Source organism: Pristis pectinata, chromosome 21, assembly GCF_009764475.1.
Source record: "Pristis pectinata isolate sPriPec2 chromosome 21, sPriPec2.1.pri, whole genome shotgun sequence".
NCBI lineage: Eukaryota > Metazoa > Chordata > Chondrichthyes > Rhinopristiformes > Pristidae > Pristis > Pristis pectinata.
The window spans coordinates 35,191,649-35,210,070 of NC_067425.1; the positions used below are offsets into that span (position 1 = coordinate 35,191,649).

Genomic DNA, 18,422 nt, shown 5'->3' on the forward strand with positions numbered 1-18,422 from the left:
CAGGTAGCGACTGCTTATGTTGGCTTTATTTCCATTGGAAAATCTCTGGGCTGGGCAGAGCTCTGCGGCCAAACAAGGGGAGGGGCTGTTGGCAGATTCCATCACATCCAACTAGAGGTGATTGGGACAGTCTGTCTGCAAATGGAGTCAGTACACAGCATTGGCCGCACCACTGCAAGTCAAGGTACAGCCCAGGGCCCCACACCTCAGTGCTGAGTGACCTCACCACTGCCCTCACAGGCAGCCTCTCCACAGTGGCCTTCTCCACATTGAGCCATGCCACCAGGACATTGACCATTTCAGTGCTGTGGGAGTGTTGAGGGCTGAGAGCTCACCTGGGTCCCCAGCATAGCAGTGGGGCAGGCAGAGGTTCACATCAAGTTCCTGACACAACAGTACTGTCAGTAATGGCGCTCTGATGACTCCTGTTAGTGCTGATCCTATCATTACACTTGTTCCTGGGAATTCATTTTGAGCAGTAAGTGAGATATCAGTGGGCTCGATGAACATAATGTGAATAAGATTTGTTTGCTCCTGTGCAAAACAGCCACTGCAGATTTTCCCAGAAATTTGCCTGACTATTGAATTGTTCAAATCCAGCCTAGTTATTTGCCAAAATGATCTTCTGGCTGAAACCACATTTCTGAAGGATGACTGTTTACAATTTGCTGGTGATTTTTCCCCTTTAGGTGGAGTGATGCCTGAACATCATGAAGATTATCATAAAATGGTGAACATGGAGTATGCGTGTGATCACTGCCAGGGGCTAATCATTGGCCGTAGGATCAATTGCAATGTATGTGATGACTTTGACCTCTGCTACGGGTGTTATTCTGCAAAGAAGTACCCAGACAGGTAACTGAGGATGGTGCTATACAACACTTGAATTACCACTTCTGAATTCAGGGGTGTAATGTGGATGACCCAAGCAGCAAACATTCATAATTAAGTTTTTTCTTAATGACATCAGAGAGGCCATGCAGCCCATTGTCTGTGCCAGTTCTCAAAGCAATCCTATCCTTCCACCTGTTTCCCAGCAATCTATTCTCTTCATCCTGATTCTCCTCACACCCACCTTGACTACGGGTAATTTACAGAGGCCAATGTGGGAGGAAACTAGAGCACCTAGGGGAAACCCGTGAGATCACAGGGGCAATATGTGACCTCCACACGGACAGCACTGGAGGTCAGGATCATACCCTGGATGCTGGAGCTGTGAGGCAGCAGCTCTACTCATTTGTAGGATGGCTATTTTTATTCCCTCCAACGCTGCATGCACTTGCAGCCATCTGTGCACCCTGTTGTAAACAGACGTGTCCACCTCAAAGGCGTTGCATTGAGCTTCTAGCAAATTTGATAAATTATTTGGCTCCCTCTGCCTCTGGTGGGGAATCTAGGGAAAAGAAATAAATGAAAGCAGCATTCCATCTGGCCGTGTGTGTACCTGGCAAAGCTCTGACCTTGTAGCACTTCAGTAACGTGGACATTCTGTCCTTGATTCCTTTGACTTTTAGGGAGATGCTTCTGATCTGAGTAAAAGTTTCACCACAACATTTTTTGCATTTGTAATGCACTCTTCTGTCAGTTATTTAGCATATAATTGAACCCAACTGACTAAACTGCCTAAATAATGAGAATTCTCTCGGCTATGCTGTTTCCTGCCCAGTATCCTTCTCAGTTCCTGATGCATGCTTTTCGACCCAAAACGTCGACAGTCGTTCCCCCCCCCCTCCCCCGATGCTGCTCGACCCGCTGAGTTCCCCCAGCAGGTTCTTTATTTCTGTCCCTCCTATTATTTCTTCTCACGTTGAAGTAAATCCAATAAGCTGAGCAGACGGAAAGGTTATTGCAAAAGACCTCTTTGAGCACTTATTCATTCTGTTCCATTTGTAGTGTTTTTTCCTTTTGCCAATTGTAATAAGGAGTGTGGGGAGATGTATTGTTTCTTACATTGGTTTGAGGCTCTTTTATTTCCCTGCAGCCATTTGCCAACGCACAGCATTACAGTGTTCCCCATGGTGACGATTCGGATCAGTGACCGTCACCGTCTCATTCAGCCGTACATCCACAACTACACCTGGCTGCTATTCAGCGCGCTAGCCCTCTACACGGCCGACATTGTAACAGAGCAGAAACCCGCCGAGGAGGATCTGGACCCTTGTGTGCGATCTCAGGCTGAGGCATTGGAAGCTCGCTGCACAGAGCTCATCACTGAATATCTGCTCAAAGCCCACCAAGGAAAAAGTAAATGATACGAGTTTTTATTTTTCTGGAACTGCACATTGATGTTCGAGATTTGCCCCAAACACGTAAACAAGTGACACACGAGACTGCAGACACTGGAATCTGGAGCAACTGACAAGAGGTTGGAGGAACTCAGCAGGTCAGGCAGCATCCGAGGAGGGAAATGGAAAGAGGACGTTTTAGGTCAAGACCCTCCGGGTCTCAACAAACGTCAACAGTCCATTTTCCTCCTCAGATGTTGCCTGATTCGCTGATACTTGTTTGAACTGCTTTTACACTATTTTTTTCCACCTCTGATGATTATATTTGAATCCAGCTTTTTTCTCTGATAATGAACTGTGTAAGTTGCTTAAATGCCCAGTCCACCAGTGAAAATGTTAACATTTCTGTTGCAGCCTCGTGTGTGTCTGGGCCTGTGACATCACACATTCTCGAATTCGGCATTAAGTAGTCAGTCTCATTCCGAGATCCTGTAGAAGTTGTTACCTTGGCAAAGTGAAGTTGCACATTTTCTGTAGTGAAGGAATAGCTCTTCCGAGGTACAAGGAAAACTGGAGTAAGAATAAAGCAAGATTTGACTTGGCAGCCCTTTATGAACACAATGGGCAGGAAGTGTTTCATTTCCCACCTCTGCCTTCACTTTTAGGTTTCACCAGCTAACTTCCATACAAGTTGAAGCAAGAAACAAGTTGGAGCATATCATGGATTGTTTAGTGACACTTGCACCGGAGGCTGAATGGCTGAAGGTGGGAGCTCAACCAATCAGCCCAAGTACATGCTGGAAACATTCAGTGTCTGGAAAGATAAACCGACTTGATGTTTCAGGTTTATTATTGTCACATGTACTGAGGTTTCTAGCATCAGCAGTTTTTTGATTTTCAGAATCTAGGTATGTAATCTGGACAGACTTTCTATTACTGCATTATCAAGAGTTGCTGCCTTTTGAATGCAGTTGTTCCACTGTTGGACAGCCAGATTATGTGGACATAAATGGGTGTCGTTTTCCAATATCACTTAAGACGTATGGCTGTGCTGCAATGAATCTAATCAGCTGTGGAAAGATCTAGTTATTTAATTAGAGCAAAAGTTTCATTGTACTGGAAAACTTGGAAGCACAGAAGGAAAATAGTCACAAATAAGGAATTAAGAAGGGACCTCCTTTCCCAGAGGACTTGCTGTTTGGTGCCATTTGGGTACATTGAAGGTGAAGTTGGGTGAGCGCACAATGGAGAAGGATGTGGTCGTGAGGTTGGATGAGGGAGGATGGGAGGAAAATTGGCACCATGGTGCTGGACTGAATGGCCTGTTTCTGTTTCACTTTATATAATTGTCTAAACATAATACAGTGCAAGTCAGTGGTGAGAGCAGCTAAGTGGTCCTTTCCCTTTTACCTTCACAATGGTTCAGGACTTGGTTCCAACAGCCTCTATGAAATATTTGTATGTCTGAATTCTTTTTATCAAATTGTCTCTCTACAGAGGCTGTCGGAATGGTGAGTTTTCCTAGCATTTTGTGGTTTTTATTTGTTCCTCTTGATAATGTTTCGACATTGCCATGGCAGCCAGTGAGTTGGTAATGAGTGAGGTATGCAGCTCGAAGCTGTACATTCAGTTACTGCAGAAAAGGAGCCTGTTTAACGAGCAAAGGAAACAGAAAATGCAACAACTTCTCCCAGTAAATTCAGGTCATTCCTCAAAAAGATGTACTCAAAGGATAATTACATTGGAATCATGTGCAGTAGTGTGGCCACCAAACTTGAATGACCCAGCCAACTCCACTCTTCTTGGCTGTGCATTGTCACTATGTGCTGCCTTCTTTAAAGCAGGTAAATGATTGAAACATCCAATGTTTGTTGATTATATTTTGGCCAGGTCTAAAGAATTCTGCAGTGCTTTCATTACTCTCCAATGTGTCGACTGAAGGTGAGGCGGACATTACCGATACCACAGCAGGATCTGCAGCAGGGATACTTTCCATAACAGATCACAGCACTAGTAACCAGCATCAGGTCAGTTTGTGTTCTACTCAATTGTCTTCAATTTGATTTTGGTCAAAGTTTCCGAAACCTTTTAAGCTATCTTTTTTAAACTAGTTCAACTAGGTAGACTACTAGCCAATTGAGAAGTGAAATTGTGAATGGTGGTGTGCCGCAGGGATCGGTGCTGGGTCCTCTGTTATTTGTCATCTATATTAATGATTTGGATGAGAACGTAGGTGGAATGATTTGTAAGCTTGCAGATGACACCAAAATTGTTTAACTTAGTGGACAGTGAAGAAGGTCGCCTAAAGTTACAACAAGAAATAGACTAACTGGGAAAGTGGGTATGGAAATGGCGGATGGAATTCAACTCAGACAAGTGCAAAGAGATGAATTTTGGGAAGTTAAACCAGGGCAGAACATACACAGTGAATGGCGGGGCCCTCGGGAGTGTTGTTGAACAGAAGACAGTGGGTAAAAGTTCAAGGAATTCTGTAGTACTTCCATTGCTCTCCAACGTGTCAACTGAAAGTGAGGCAGACATTACTGATACCACAGCAGAGTCTGCAGCAGCAATACTTTCCACAACAGATCACAGCACATCACTGAAAATGGGAACACAGGCAGACGGGATGGTGAGGAAGGCAAATGACATGCTTGCCTTCATCGGCCAAGGCGTTGAGTACGAGACTTGGGGCGTCATGTTACAGTTGTACAAAAAGTTGGTTAGGCTGCACTTGTAGTATTGTGTGTAGTTCTGGGCATCACACTGTAGATAGGGTGTGATTAAGCTGGAGAGGGTGCAGAAAAGGTTCATAAGGATGTTGCCTGTATTGGAGGGCTTGCGTTATCGGGAGAGATTGTTTGGGAGAGACTGTTCTCCCTGGAGCAAAGGAAACTGAGAGGTGACGTGATAGAGTAACATACAATTATGAGAAACCTAGATAGGGTAGGTAGCTAGTGTGTGTTTCCCATAGGGTATTTAAAACTAGAGGGCAGAGGTTTAAGGTGAGAGGCAGAGGACTAAAAGGGGATCTGAGGGGTAAATTTCTCTCACACAGTAGTTGGTATCTGGAACGAGCTGCCAGAGGAGGTGGTGGAGGCAGGAACAGTAATAACATTTAAGAGGCATCTGCACAGGTACTTGAATGAGCAGGACATGGCGGGATATGGAATTAATGCAAGCAAGTGGGTTTAGTGTAGATGGGCATGATGGTTGGTTTAGACGTGGTGGGCCGAAGGGCCTGTTTCTGTGCTGTACACCTCTGACTCTGTGACTCTACAGATTCGCTAGATGAGTCTGGTGAAAGTCTCTTCCCTCTCAGGATGCTTTTCATGGAAGATGGTGGAAAGGTTGCAGACATTTGCTTTGCAGGCTGCTCCAAGTTGTCTTTAGTTTACGTCGGTTCAGCAGAAACTGCCATTAGTTTTAAAGATGAGCATAATCTAATCCTGCAGGCCCATAAACTTTACCAGCTCAGTCTCAGCAAAACTAATTTACTAACAAAATTGTTAATCTGTTAACAACTGGTGCATTGATGTTCGAAGACTTTCTAGAGCTATCTTTTGAATGATTTTTTTTAGAACGTAGGAGCAACTGGTCCTGGCTTCTAATCTTTACTTGTGTCCATCTTCAGGAATCTATTGCTGCAGATGACCAGAGAGAGATGTTATCTGATACACAATCCAGAGATGGACAGGAAGCTGTTCAGTGCCGTCAGGAGAAAATCCAAAAGAAGGTAGAGTCACCTGAGACAGTAGCCATGCAGGGTTGATGTCTGGAAGATGTCCAAAATGTTACTAATACCTAAAATTGTTTGGTTATCTGTAGCATCTCAATCAGGGGTATCTGGATTGGCCTGCTGTCCCAGGCTCTGATACTTTACCACTCATGAGACTAAAGAAGTTACGCACAGTAAAACTTCCTTCCTCATTTCCTGCCACTGTGGACATTATGGATGAAATTTTGGGCAGCACATCTGAGGTTAGGGAGACAAATTGAACTGTCCTCCTCTTTCTATGTTATGGTCACTGGCTTAAGGTACTGGAGTAAAAAAATTATGACAAGAGATTCTGCATTTTGACTGTTATCTAACTTCCTTCAAGACCTCGCATCCTTCTGTGCCAGTTAGGGAGAAAGATGCCCATGGGAATCTCCTGAACTGCTGCTACTTAAGTGGTCCTTTGGGATCAAGGATAACTTGCTTCCACTCCAGTTTAATGGGCTCTGAGGTGACTCTGACCCAGATGGGGCAGAAGGTGTCTGATGGAATGGACAAGTGGGTAGTTTGTGAGGTGGCGTTCTCCTTCCACTGTTTACGCAGGGTTTTTGTGCCCTCCTAATACGGGGAGCTGAAATTCTCAATACCATCCTGAATGCTGCTCCTCCACTTTGAGCAGTAATGGGCCAGGGATTCCCATGAGTCAGTGGGAGTGACTGATTTTTTTCAAGGAGGTTTTGAACACATTCTTGAATTATTTCATCTGTTCATCCATACTCTTTTTCCTGTGATAGAGCTTGGCATAGAGTTCCTGTTTTGGGAGTCTGATATCAAGCAGGCATGACATGGCTGGGGATCTTGGCCTGGAAGAGCTCACTGATGTTGGTTCACTTATCCTTCCAGTGAATTTGGAGGATTTTGTGAACACTGTCGGTGGTATCTCTCCAGTGCCTTGAAGTGTCTACTGTAGGTAGTCCAGGGACCATTGCCACCTTTTGTGGCAGGTATTGAAACAGCCTTTTCCTCATTCGACCAAAGCTGTATGGTGAATTGAAGGCAACTGTGAATTTTATCATTGATGTCCCTCTTCACCAAGAGGTAGCTTCTGAGCTATGAGAAATGGTCCACGTTTTCCATGGTCTCGCCATGCAGCTTCATTGCCAGAGGGCAATGTGGTGCGGCAGGGCCAGGTTACTAATGGACTTTGTCTTGTGAATGTTGAGTGTGTGATCCATTCTCTCTTATGCTTCAGTGAACGAGTTGACGATGGCTTGGAGCTTGGTCTCAGAGCAGGTGCAAATGCAAGCATTGCTTGCTTACTGTGGCTTGACTATTGAAGTTGGCGTGCCTTTGGTTCTGGAGCATAGGTTGACCAGTTTCCCCTTGGTTCTGGAGATTATGCCCACTCACATGGGAAGCTTTTCGGAGATGTGGGGCAGCATTGTGGTTAGAAAGAGTGAAGAAGTGTCAGGCTGCCTTCCTGCTCTTTCATTCTGCCTGTAGTCACCCAGTCCCCTCTGCCTGCACTCTCTGGAGCTGCAGGTTGGCCTCGTGAAACATGTTACCACAGATCTGCAGCTTTTAGCATGGTGTGCAGTGACCTGGAGCTCGAGCTTCTTTAACTAACTGCAGTTGTCCAGTTCTGACATGGTGCTGGATAGGCACTCCATGGGTGTGAAGTGCTCTGCCGTACCTCTTGTTTATTAGATTAACTTGATAGATAGGCAAGGTTCAAAATACTCCTACTATTAAATTGCATCGCTTTACCTAACCCTGTTGAACTTCTTAAATTTCCTGGCTTTGTATTTAAACCAAATGCTTAACTAAGCTCATCAAGCCCCTTTTTCTGCCTCTCCTTTTTAAACTCTCTGTTCCTGTGCTGCTTAGCAATGTAGAGATTATTGAAATTTTAAGATGCAAGAATCTTATTTACCATTGTAAATTTCTAAGTGTTTTTATTGTGTCATTCCTAATTATCTTTGCTTCTCAAAGGCTGCTGTCCCTGCAACTCTCTGCCTGTTTCTCCCCCCACTCTCTCTCTCTCCTGTTTAAGACACTCCATTAAGACCTAACTCTTTGATCTCTTTTGATCACCTTGCACAGGTCCATGTCATATTTTGTTTGCTAGTACTCCTGTGATGAGCCTTGGGGCAGTTTGCTATGCTCTGATTTACTGACTCCCCTTTACATCTATTTCCAGTTAAAATCAAGTGCAAGTGATACCACCTTGGCAAGTATTGACAGCATTGAGTGGGAGAGCGTGCAGGTTCTAGAGGTACCTGGATCCAGGAGTGATGCTTCGTACTTGGAGAAGGGAACTGTAAGCCAAGACTCTTCATCTACGTCGGACTCTGAAATGTTTTCATCCAGTCAGTTAAATGTCCCTGCAGTTGCAGGTAGTGCATCAGAAGATGAGGTGAAACACACCAGTTCCGTGATTAGCACTTCTTCATCACAACAAGCTTCCTCTGGAGCTTCCAGTAAGAAGTCTAAAGTCGAACAGCATCTGAACACTTCGCTTTCTGAGCAGAGTTCTCCATTATCTGTGGCATCTACTTCAGGGACAACAGAGCCATCTGAATCTGGCACCGTCTCAAAATTGTCCTCCAGTGATGCAGCAAAGTCAGTTGCCACAGAATCGGTGCCACAGTCCTCCGTGTCAGGCACACAGCCATTCGAGTCCCGAGCAGCCGAACAACAAACACCTGCGATGGATGTGAGGATGCTTAGAGCAGGTAACTTGGCTTTATTCACTGAGACACATAAAGAACCAAATCCATTATGGCTGAGGAAGAAATCCATTGGGTAGTGTTATTGAAACTAATAAATAAACTCCTTGTGATTGAAAGCCAGTTGAACCACTGAAAGGATTTCTTAAAGCTGAGGAAATGTTTACAAGTGTGGCTGCCCCCCTTGTAAAGGTGGTAAGGTCTATGGAAACGAGGAGTTGGAGCCTGCAGCCTGGCTGTGATCTGATTGAACGGCATACAGGCTTGAGGTGCTGAGTGGCACACCTTGCGATTTTCCTTGTGATAAGTAGAGAAGGACCTTATCACAGTACAGTCTGGACAGTGGAATGTTCCTTTTTTTGTGACATGATATTGAAACTCATTTTGATTAGCAGGGCCCAAATCTGCCTGGGGAGCCACGACGGATCATTCACGTGGATCGAAAGCTGCCTTCAAGATGGATGTTAGTGAAAAAGAAGCCTTGCCCAGCCAAGACCAGGTCTTTGCTGAGTGCTTGCAGGAGAGAATACTGGGTCTGCTTGCTGCCATGCTTCCTCCTGTAAAATCTGTAAGAACCTGAAGTAGTTTCAGCCAGAGACATTTCCCTGTGTTAAACAGGCTGCTTATATACAGCAGAGTTTATTTTGCTTCCTTGTAATTATTTAGTTGTCTGATATTTTGCATTTATTGGAGTGAGAGAATGTGGCCTTGAAGACTTATTTTGAGTGATCAACCTGAAGATTAGTTTCTTGGAGCTGGTTTGTGGAAGATGAAAATGTAGACAACTTTGCAACTTGTATTTATTCACTCTGTGCAGCAAAACATTCCAGGTAGTTCACAGGAGCATTATTTGTCATTCATCGATATAAGGCAGGACCAGAGCAGATAAGTAATAGCATGCTCTGAGGTTGGTTTTAAGTATCCAGTTACAGAACAAAGAAAGGTAGAGGGGTTTAGAGCAGTATTTCCAGCGCTTAGATGCCAAAGGTGAAGTGATTGAATCCGGGGCTGAACAAGAGGCCAGAATTTGAGAAGTGCAGCAATTTTGGATTTCAAGTCTAAAGTAAGTTATTAGTAAATCATATTATTTGTTTTTCTTGTGAATGCTGCTTATATGATACGTGGCTGTAATGCTGCTAGAAGTAAGTTTTTCATTGCATCTGTGCATACATGTACTTGTGCATATGACAATAAACTCGACTTTCACTTTGAGATACAAAGCTGTGGAGGGATTTGAAAATAAGGGTGAGCAATTTTAAACTGAGGCCTTGCTTAACCAGGAGTTGTTGTAAGTCAGTGGACACAGGTGCGAGGATATGGGCAGTGGAGCTTTGGGTGACTTCAAGTTTAAGGACAGGAGATTGAGGGACGATGGCCAGACAGGCTTTGCAAAGGTCAAGTGTACGAGGATGTCAGGAATGGTTTATGAATACCGCAGTCCTCTGACAGTGGGAAACACATCCTTGTATCTGCAGTGGCAGAGTAACTGTTTTAATTATTGCTGGAAGATTGTAAGTTAATTTATTGCATACTTTCCACAGGATTCAACCATATGCTTACCTAACCTGCGGCAGGTACTGAAGCTCCTATTCCGACTGGCAATGCAGAATCCCGGGCAGCTGCTCGAAACCTATCACTTGACACTGGGACTGCTTGGGCAGTTGCTGATGAGAATCTCCCCAGAAGAAGCTGATGCAGCAGTAAAAGAAGTCCTCTTTGCATCTTGGACACTACTTAGCACAGCTGAAGGCAAATTAAAACACCCAGGATGGATGACGACACAGGTTTTGTTCAGCCTTGGAGCAGTGTGCTTGGACTGGTACAGTTTAATAGTTTACTTGTTTGTTGCAGGGTTTGTAAGTTTAAATTCAAACTTTAAAAAAAATGCAAATTAAATAGAAAATTAATCGTGTATTTTCCAGTGTGGGCCACTGGTAGCACCTCTATGACCATGACCTGCAAGAGCTGCACTGCCTAGTCTTCAGTACAAGATCATTGGTGATACCAGTGCAACATTGTGCTGTTGGAAGTGCCACCATTCAGATAAGATGTTAAACTGAGACTTAGTCTCCTATTGGATGGAAGAGATCCAAGTGAGGAAAAGTGGGGGATTTCTCGGTGTAAGATAGATAGATAAGATAGATATCTTTATTCATCACATGACATCGAAGCACACAATGAGATGCATCTTTTTGCGTGGAGTGTTCTGGGGGCAGCCCGCAAGTGTCATCACGCTTTCGGCGCCAACATAGCATGCCCACAACTTCCTAACCCGTACGTCTTTGGAATGTGGGAGGAAACTGGAGCACGCAGAGGAAACCCATGCAGACACGGGGAGAACATACAAACTCCTGACAGACAGCGGCCGGAATTGAACCCGGGTCGCTGGCGCTGTAATAGCCTTATGCTAACCGCTAGCCCAGCAGTGTCAGGTCAACGTTGCTAAGACAGATTATCTGGACTTAATTTCATTCCTTTATGTGGGATCTTGCGATCCACAAATTGCCTGCCATGTTTTCTTTACAACAGTGATTATATTTCAAGACCATTTAATCAGCTGTAAAACGCTTTGGGATATCGTGAGGTCGTGAAAGGTGATTACTTCATGTTCAGTGCAAATGCAAGAGCAATTACTAATTTTTAAAATTATGTCCAGAAAGTCTGAAAATGCTCAGATTGTATTAATACTGTTGCTTGTACCATTTGAATGGAGTAATATTCCTTCATGTTTTTCTCCTGATTGAAGCAGGATTAGCCTGGACTGGGCATCTTCTGTTGCAGACATTCTCAGAGACCTGAACTCTAGCCCCCAGTGGCAAAAAGTGATTGCTGCCTTCACAAAGCGCTGCATTGAGGAGCTTCCCTTCCGTTTAAAACGCACCAACGTCTTTGCACTGTTGGTTCTGGTGGGATTTCCAGAGGTAAAAGCAAACTTTTAGATATCATTGTTAGTCTGTGTCATTTAACCATATTGAAGTGTAATGAATCACACTGGAATAAATGAAGGAGTTACTGGCAAGGGCACTCTTTGGATATGAACATATAATGACCAAATGTATTACCCATTATTTCAGGAGATGTGGATGCTAAGGCAAGGCTGGCATTTATTGTCCATTTCTTAATACCCTTAAACTGACTGGCCTCTGAGACCATTTCAGAGATACTCAAGAGCCGACCACATTGATGAGTTGCATTTAAGCACGTTTCCTTCCTTCAAGCACATTAGTGAACTAGATGGGTCTTGGTAACAGTCCATGGTTTCATGATCTCCACTACTGATACTAGCTTTTTAATTTGGGGTTTATTTCATTTCTTGAATTTAAGTTGCCCTACCGGTTACAAGGGATTCATACTAATGTCTTCAGATCAATAGGCAGACCTTTGGTTATCAGTTCTGAAATTCCAACTTTCCCAAAGCCCACCCTCCTATGTAGCGACAATCTACATAAATTTGATGTCTCCTAAATGGATTTCAGAATATTTGACCCTGCTGAACATTATGAACTAAGTGGTGTAGAATAACTATCTGCATTGTGAAAGTAGGTTATAGATATTTGGAATTATCATTAATGGTTTAGAATTGTTATTTTAAGTACCTGTTCAGATTAAATGACTATGCATTCAAGTGCACCTTTCAAAACATTTTAATTCCTTACATTTTATATTTAATGTTTGGAAATAGTGCAGACATGAAGTCATAGTATTAAACACCTATAGTGTTGCAAGTCAAGAACCTAATTGCATAAATTGATAGCACTTGTATTTATTAGCTGTTAGGGCAAAACTTTCCAAGCACTTCACAAAGCGTTATTTAACATTAAGCTATATAACCGATACTAGGGCGGGTAACCAAAAGCGTGGTCTGAGGTTGGTTTTACATAGTAGCTACTAATGTGTAGATACTAGCAGATAAGCAGCTAATTTCAGGGTCAAATAGGGCACTGCTTTAAGCTGGCTGTGGTTACCTCCACTTGCTGAAAACTGAAAGGTGATTTGTACAGGAATCTAAGAGGGATTGACAGGGTAGGATCCAAAAAGCTGCTGTTTCTGGTTGGAGAGCCTTGAACTAGCATCGGGATAAGCGGTTGGACTGATATTTATACCTTTTGGAATTCTTCACTTCAGAGGCTGAGGGTGCTCAGTTGTTGAGTCCATTCAAGGCAGAGATTGATATGTTTTTGGACACTGAGAGGATAAGGGGATCAGGTGGGGAAAGTGGGTGAGGTACAGCTCAGTCCAACTTTATTAAACGGTAACTCCAAGGGAAATATTGTACTCTATTTCTATTTTCGAAAGAGAATTCTCTACACGAGCTTGCCTCAGAATTGAGCTTTGTTCAATTGTTCTGCCATTCAAACAAAATAATATTGCATAGTAACTGGAGCTCAGTACTATGAGATCACTTCTAACAGATTGTACAGTACTATGTACGAAAATCGTCCTCTGTGCCTACATTGTTTTTAAGATGCAAACTTTCCACTTAAACAGGTATTATGTAGGGGAACACATACTGTCTACATAGACAATGCCAATGAGGCACATGACGTTATCGTCCTGAAACATTTCACGGAGAAGATTCAAGCTGTGGTAATTGACACCAAGACTCGCAAACGTAAAACAGGTGAGCGTTCACAATGGTTGACAAGAACTCTTGATTCACTGAACTACCTTTCACCTCGCATGGAGTGACGGGATAGGTACTTGGCCTCGAGACTCAACCTGTCAAGTTCATGATCTAGCAGTGGCAGCACTATTAGTTAGTCTTGAGATGCTTCCTAAAGGAGAGCAAATCTTAACAATGTACCTCCTAGGAGTCAATTGTAGAAGAGTTATTAATTTAGCCTAAAAGCAAGACCCCAAACTGAACTATTGCCTGGTGTAGAATAGAGGAGTCTTGGTTCCTTGAAGAGCTAGTAAGATTGAATCACAGTGCTTATTTTGATAAAAGCAAAGGAGTACAGATGAAAGATTTTGATGCATTGCTGTTTCACTTCTGGCACAGGAGGAAAAGTATAAATGGGCAATTTTCTTTGAACTCTTCAGTTACTAATTAAATTGATGGAGAGTTTTCACAAAAGTTGCCAAATTCAAAAAGGTATCAGTCCACTTTAAACAAACCTTGTTTGCCAAGAAATCTGTATCCACCCTGGTAAGATAAAGAAAAACTGTATGGGGGAAATGAAATGGTGAGGGTGTTTTCTGAGATTTCCCAGGTGAAATGTGTTCCAGGCTGTTAAAAAAAGAAAGAGAGGAAATGTTGGCAGTTCTGACCATTAGTTTTCAATACCTGGCTGTAGGAATAGGGTCAGAGGATTGGAAGGCTTCTAATGTTGTACAGTTGTTTATACAAGATGAAAGGGATGAACAAAGTAATTCCAGGCCTGTAAGTTTACCTGTGATGGTGGGCAAATTATTGAAACCATTTCTAACAGATTGTACAGACCTTCATTTAAGAAGCCACAAGTTAATCAGGGATAAGTGTGGATTTATTCGGGGAAGATTGTTTCCAACTAACAATTGAGTTTTTTGGGAATGTAGCAAGAAGGGTCAATGAGGACCTTGCGCTCGATTTAGTTTATGTAGATTTTAATTGGTATTGGTTTATTATTGTCACTTGTACCGAGGTACAGTGAAAAGCTTGTCTTACAAACCGATCGTACAGGTCAATTCATTACACGGTGCAGTTACATTGAGTTAGTACAAAGTGCATTGATGTAGTACAGGTAAAAACAGTACAGAGTAAAGTGTCACAGCTACAGAGAAAGTGCAGTGCAATAAGGTGCAAGGTCACAACGAGGTAGATCGTGAGGTCATAGTCCATCTCATTGTATAAGGGAACCGTTCAATAGTCTTATCACAGTGGGGTGGAAGCTATCCTTAAGTCTGGTGGTACGTGCCCTCAGGCACCTGTATCTTCTACCCGATGGAAGAGGAGAGAAGAGAGAATGTCCCGGGTGGGTGGGGTCTTTGATTATGCTGGCTGTTACACCAAGACAACGAGAGGTAAAGACTGAGTCCAAGGAGGGAAGGCTGGTGCCCGTGATGCACTGGGCTGTGTCCACAACTCTCTGCAGCTTCTTGCGATCCCGGGCAGAGCAGTTGCCATACCAACCTGTGATACATCCAGATAGGATGCTTTCTATGGTGCATCGGTAAAAGTTGGTGAGAGTCAAAGGGGACAAACCCAATTTCTTTAGCCTCCTGAGGAAGTAGAGGCGCTGGTGAGCTTTCTTGGCTGTGGCATCTACATGATTTGACCAGGACAGGCTGTTGGTGATGTTCACACCCAGGAACTTGAAGCTCTCAACCCTCGACCTCAGCACCATTGATGTAGACAGGTGCATGTACACCGCCCCCTTTCAAAATAAATGATAAGGTCCCATTTGGTATGTTAGTTAAAAAAAAATTTAAAAAGTGCATTCAAAATTGGTTCAGAGGCAGGACTCAAAGTGAATCTTTAACTGGTATTTTTGTGATTGGAACCAGTGGGATTCCACAGGTTCAGGACTCAGTCCCTTGCTTTTCATAGTTTGTTAATGATTTCAACATAAGTTCAGAGACGTACAATAATCAAGCCTGGGATTGACTGGGAGGAGGAAAGCTTTAGACTTCAGGAGAATGCGCACTACAAGAACACAAAAGAGGAGCAGGAGTAGGCCCCCTGGCCCCTCAGGCCTGCCCCGCCATTCAATACGATCATGGCTGATCTACCCCAGGCCACCATTGCCTTCTCTGTGTCAGATCCCCCGAGATTCCAGAGAGGATATGAACGGTGTGATCAATTGGATAGAAAAGTGGCAAAGGAAATTTAATCCAGAGAAGTGGAGATAATGCATTTGGGGAAGAGCAACACACAAAAGGAAATGCACAACAAATGGGGGGATATTGGGAGATGTGGAGGAACAGAGAGACTTTGGAGTGCACGTCCACTGATCCTTAAAGTTAGCAGGTCACGCACATGGTTAGAAAAGCACATGGGATGCTTCTGTTTATTAGCCAAGCCATAGAGCTGGACAGTTGTGTTGGAGTTGTATACAGCCCAAGCACTCCATACAGTCCTGGTGACCATGTAATGAGAAAGATGTTCTTGCACTAGAGAGGATGCAGAGACAACTTCTGGGGATGTTGAATGGAAACTAGCGATTTAAAAAAAAAGGATTGGGAAAGCTGGGTTTGTTTATTTTTGGAACATCAGACCAGAGGGGAGACTTAATTAAGGTACGTAGGATGTCCCATAATCATGGGACATAGATAAATAGGAAGGGCAGGAATGGAGTCAAGATGCCGGGGGCAGAGATTTATAGTTGCTGGTAGAGAGATTGGAGAGTGGAAATGAGAAAAAAATCTTTCCACCCAGAAGGTGGTGAAGTCTGGAGCTCACTGTCTGGAAGGATGGTTCTGACAGAAACCCTCCTGGTATTTAACAAGTGACTGGAAGTGTGCTTGAAGAGTGGTGACCTGTAGGGCTGTGAACCCAAGGCTGGAAAGTGTGATTGACATGGCAGCTCCTTTTTTTTAAGTGGAGCAAACATGATGGGCTGAATGGCCATTTTCTGTGATTCTATAAATTATTAATTTTTAAATTTTGAATGTTTGGAGTCAGGTTTGTGGACCAAGTTACCACTGGAAGGATGGTTGCATGTAATTGAAGATCTAGTGGGCAGGGAAGCAATGACCATAGGTAGCTCCGATGAAATGCTGGGATATTGTGATCATTCTATATGCATTCATATTTTCTTTTCTAATTTATCAACTACTAAATTACAGGAGTCACCATATTAGCAAGGATACAGTTTGCCAGCACTTAATCCTGGAGCTGATACAGTACTGACTTGCATTTAATCAGCATGTGTTCTGATAGCTATGTACTTCTCTTGGACATGATCAACCTGATAGATTATTGATCTTAAGCACTCAATTGTCTAGTTTTTGGATGACTTTGCTGTTTTGTTTTTCTGTTTCTTCTATTGTCTGGTTCCTTTTTATAGTTAGCTTTTTTGTGGGTTTTGTGTGCAACTTTCAAGTTCTAGTTCATGTTTGTCACTCATGGTTTCGGCAGTGTTTGATACTGACTTTCATTATTGTGTACAGTTCAGGTGGGATTTCTCTTTAGTAACTCCTTGTATGGACCATAACCAGGAGTATGGACAGGAATTTAAGTTTGGCAACTTTCAGGGAGGCACATTAAAAATGCAGTAAATACATGCACATCCTCAACATGATTAAGATTACTTGGAGCAGGCCATCTTTGTGCTGCAACATCCCACCTCGCCTGTGTGTGTCCCTGCCCAAAATGATTCTGCAGCTGGATTTGTTGCCAGCGATGGAAGTTGGGGTAGATATTTAAATTTTACCTCTGGCTTCTTCAGGACTTCTGAATCCTCTGAACGTACATGTATTCATTCATTGGGAAAGCTACTCTTGAGCAGTTGTTGGATGATTTGCAGCACTGTAACAATGCACTTGTGTAAGTCTGAAAATGTTTTTACACATGGTGACCACTGTTTTCTTGGGCACGTTTTTGACAATGTGTGTTGATTTTCTAATAATCCGTTGGGTTTTGATAAAGCGAAGGCTGGAAGTGGTGTTGCTTAGTTTGCTGTCCTTAAGATAAGATATCTTTATTAGTCACATGTACATCGAAACACAGTGAAATGCATCTTTGTGTAGAGTGTTCTGGGGGCAGCCTGCAAGTGTCGCCACGCTTCCGGTGCAACATAGCACGCCCACAACTTCCTAACCCGTACGTCTTTGGAATGTGGGAGGAAACCGGAGCACCCGGAGGAAACCCACGCAGACACGGGGAGAACGTACAAACTCCTTACAGCCCTTGCCATGATTGCTGTTTTTGGATTGTTATGGATTATACTGCTTTTCTTTGTTTTGTGAGTACAGATCAAATTGTATCTGTCCTGGCTTAATTTGTCCTGTGTAGTTTGGAAAACATCAAATTTTTTTTTTAATGTCACTATTTTACTGTTAAATCCCCTTCTGCTTTGTGCCATTATCTGAATGAGGAGTCTTTGGTTTTATAACCCAAATTAATATAAGCTGCATGATATGCATATTGGTTTGGGTCATGTTTTGCCTGCTGAATGCCACTCTTGTGTTTTTATTGATGTTGTGATCCCTGGATATCCTTCATGTATCTTTGATAAAGCCAAGCTCCACATACTTCACCACGTTTTGTGTTCTTGTGCCAAATACAGGATATTGTGTTACATTGACCCGGTAGGGAGCAATTTATTTTGTGTTTGGACTTTTATAGATCTCTTGCGACTGTTCCAAATAGGATTTGAAGTTAGATTTTTAAACTGACATCCACATCCATAGCCCATTCTCAGCTTTTAATTATATCTAAAAACAAGTGCTTTTGTAACTTGTTTTGCTCACAACAGTGTCGATTTCCCAATTTTGCCTCTGGGGGTATTTGCATTGTGTGATATTTTACGTGACGTTAACCAAGAATGACCTTGGCTCACAAGGACTTGCCCTTGCTTTGCTTTAGTAACGACCGTCTATTTAAAGTGCTGCTCTGCTGTCCATCACTCCTACATAAGCTGTCCTTTGGGGATGAGGCTGACTTGCTTTCTCTCCATTTCTCTGGGTTCTGCGATGAGTAATGGGCCAGCGTGGGACCTGCATATAATGTGCCACACGTGGGGCAAGGGTGGATCAGTAGTGTGTGGGAAGTGATTCACTCCTCCTTTTGCTGGGCTTTCCATGAATATACCTTAAATGCCATCCTGA

The 18,422-nt window shown here is 43.2% G+C and overlaps 1 protein-coding gene across 1 annotated transcript in view; it reads left to right on the plus strand.

The window, feature by feature from the left end:
• Positions 1–18,422, plus strand: part of zzef1 (zinc finger, ZZ-type with EF hand domain 1) — a 188,817-nt gene that overhangs the window by 90,021 nt on the left and 80,374 nt on the right. Inside the window, 9 exon segments of the mRNA XM_052035349.1 lie at positions 690–855; positions 1,982–2,244; positions 4,116–4,252; positions 5,860–5,961; positions 8,144–8,678; positions 9,065–9,240; positions 10,214–10,491; positions 11,419–11,593; positions 13,161–13,293. Of these exon segments, the coding sequence (XP_051891309.1) occupies positions 690–855; positions 1,982–2,244; positions 4,116–4,252; positions 5,860–5,961; positions 8,144–8,678; positions 9,065–9,240; positions 10,214–10,491; positions 11,419–11,593; positions 13,161–13,293 (1,965 nt within the window).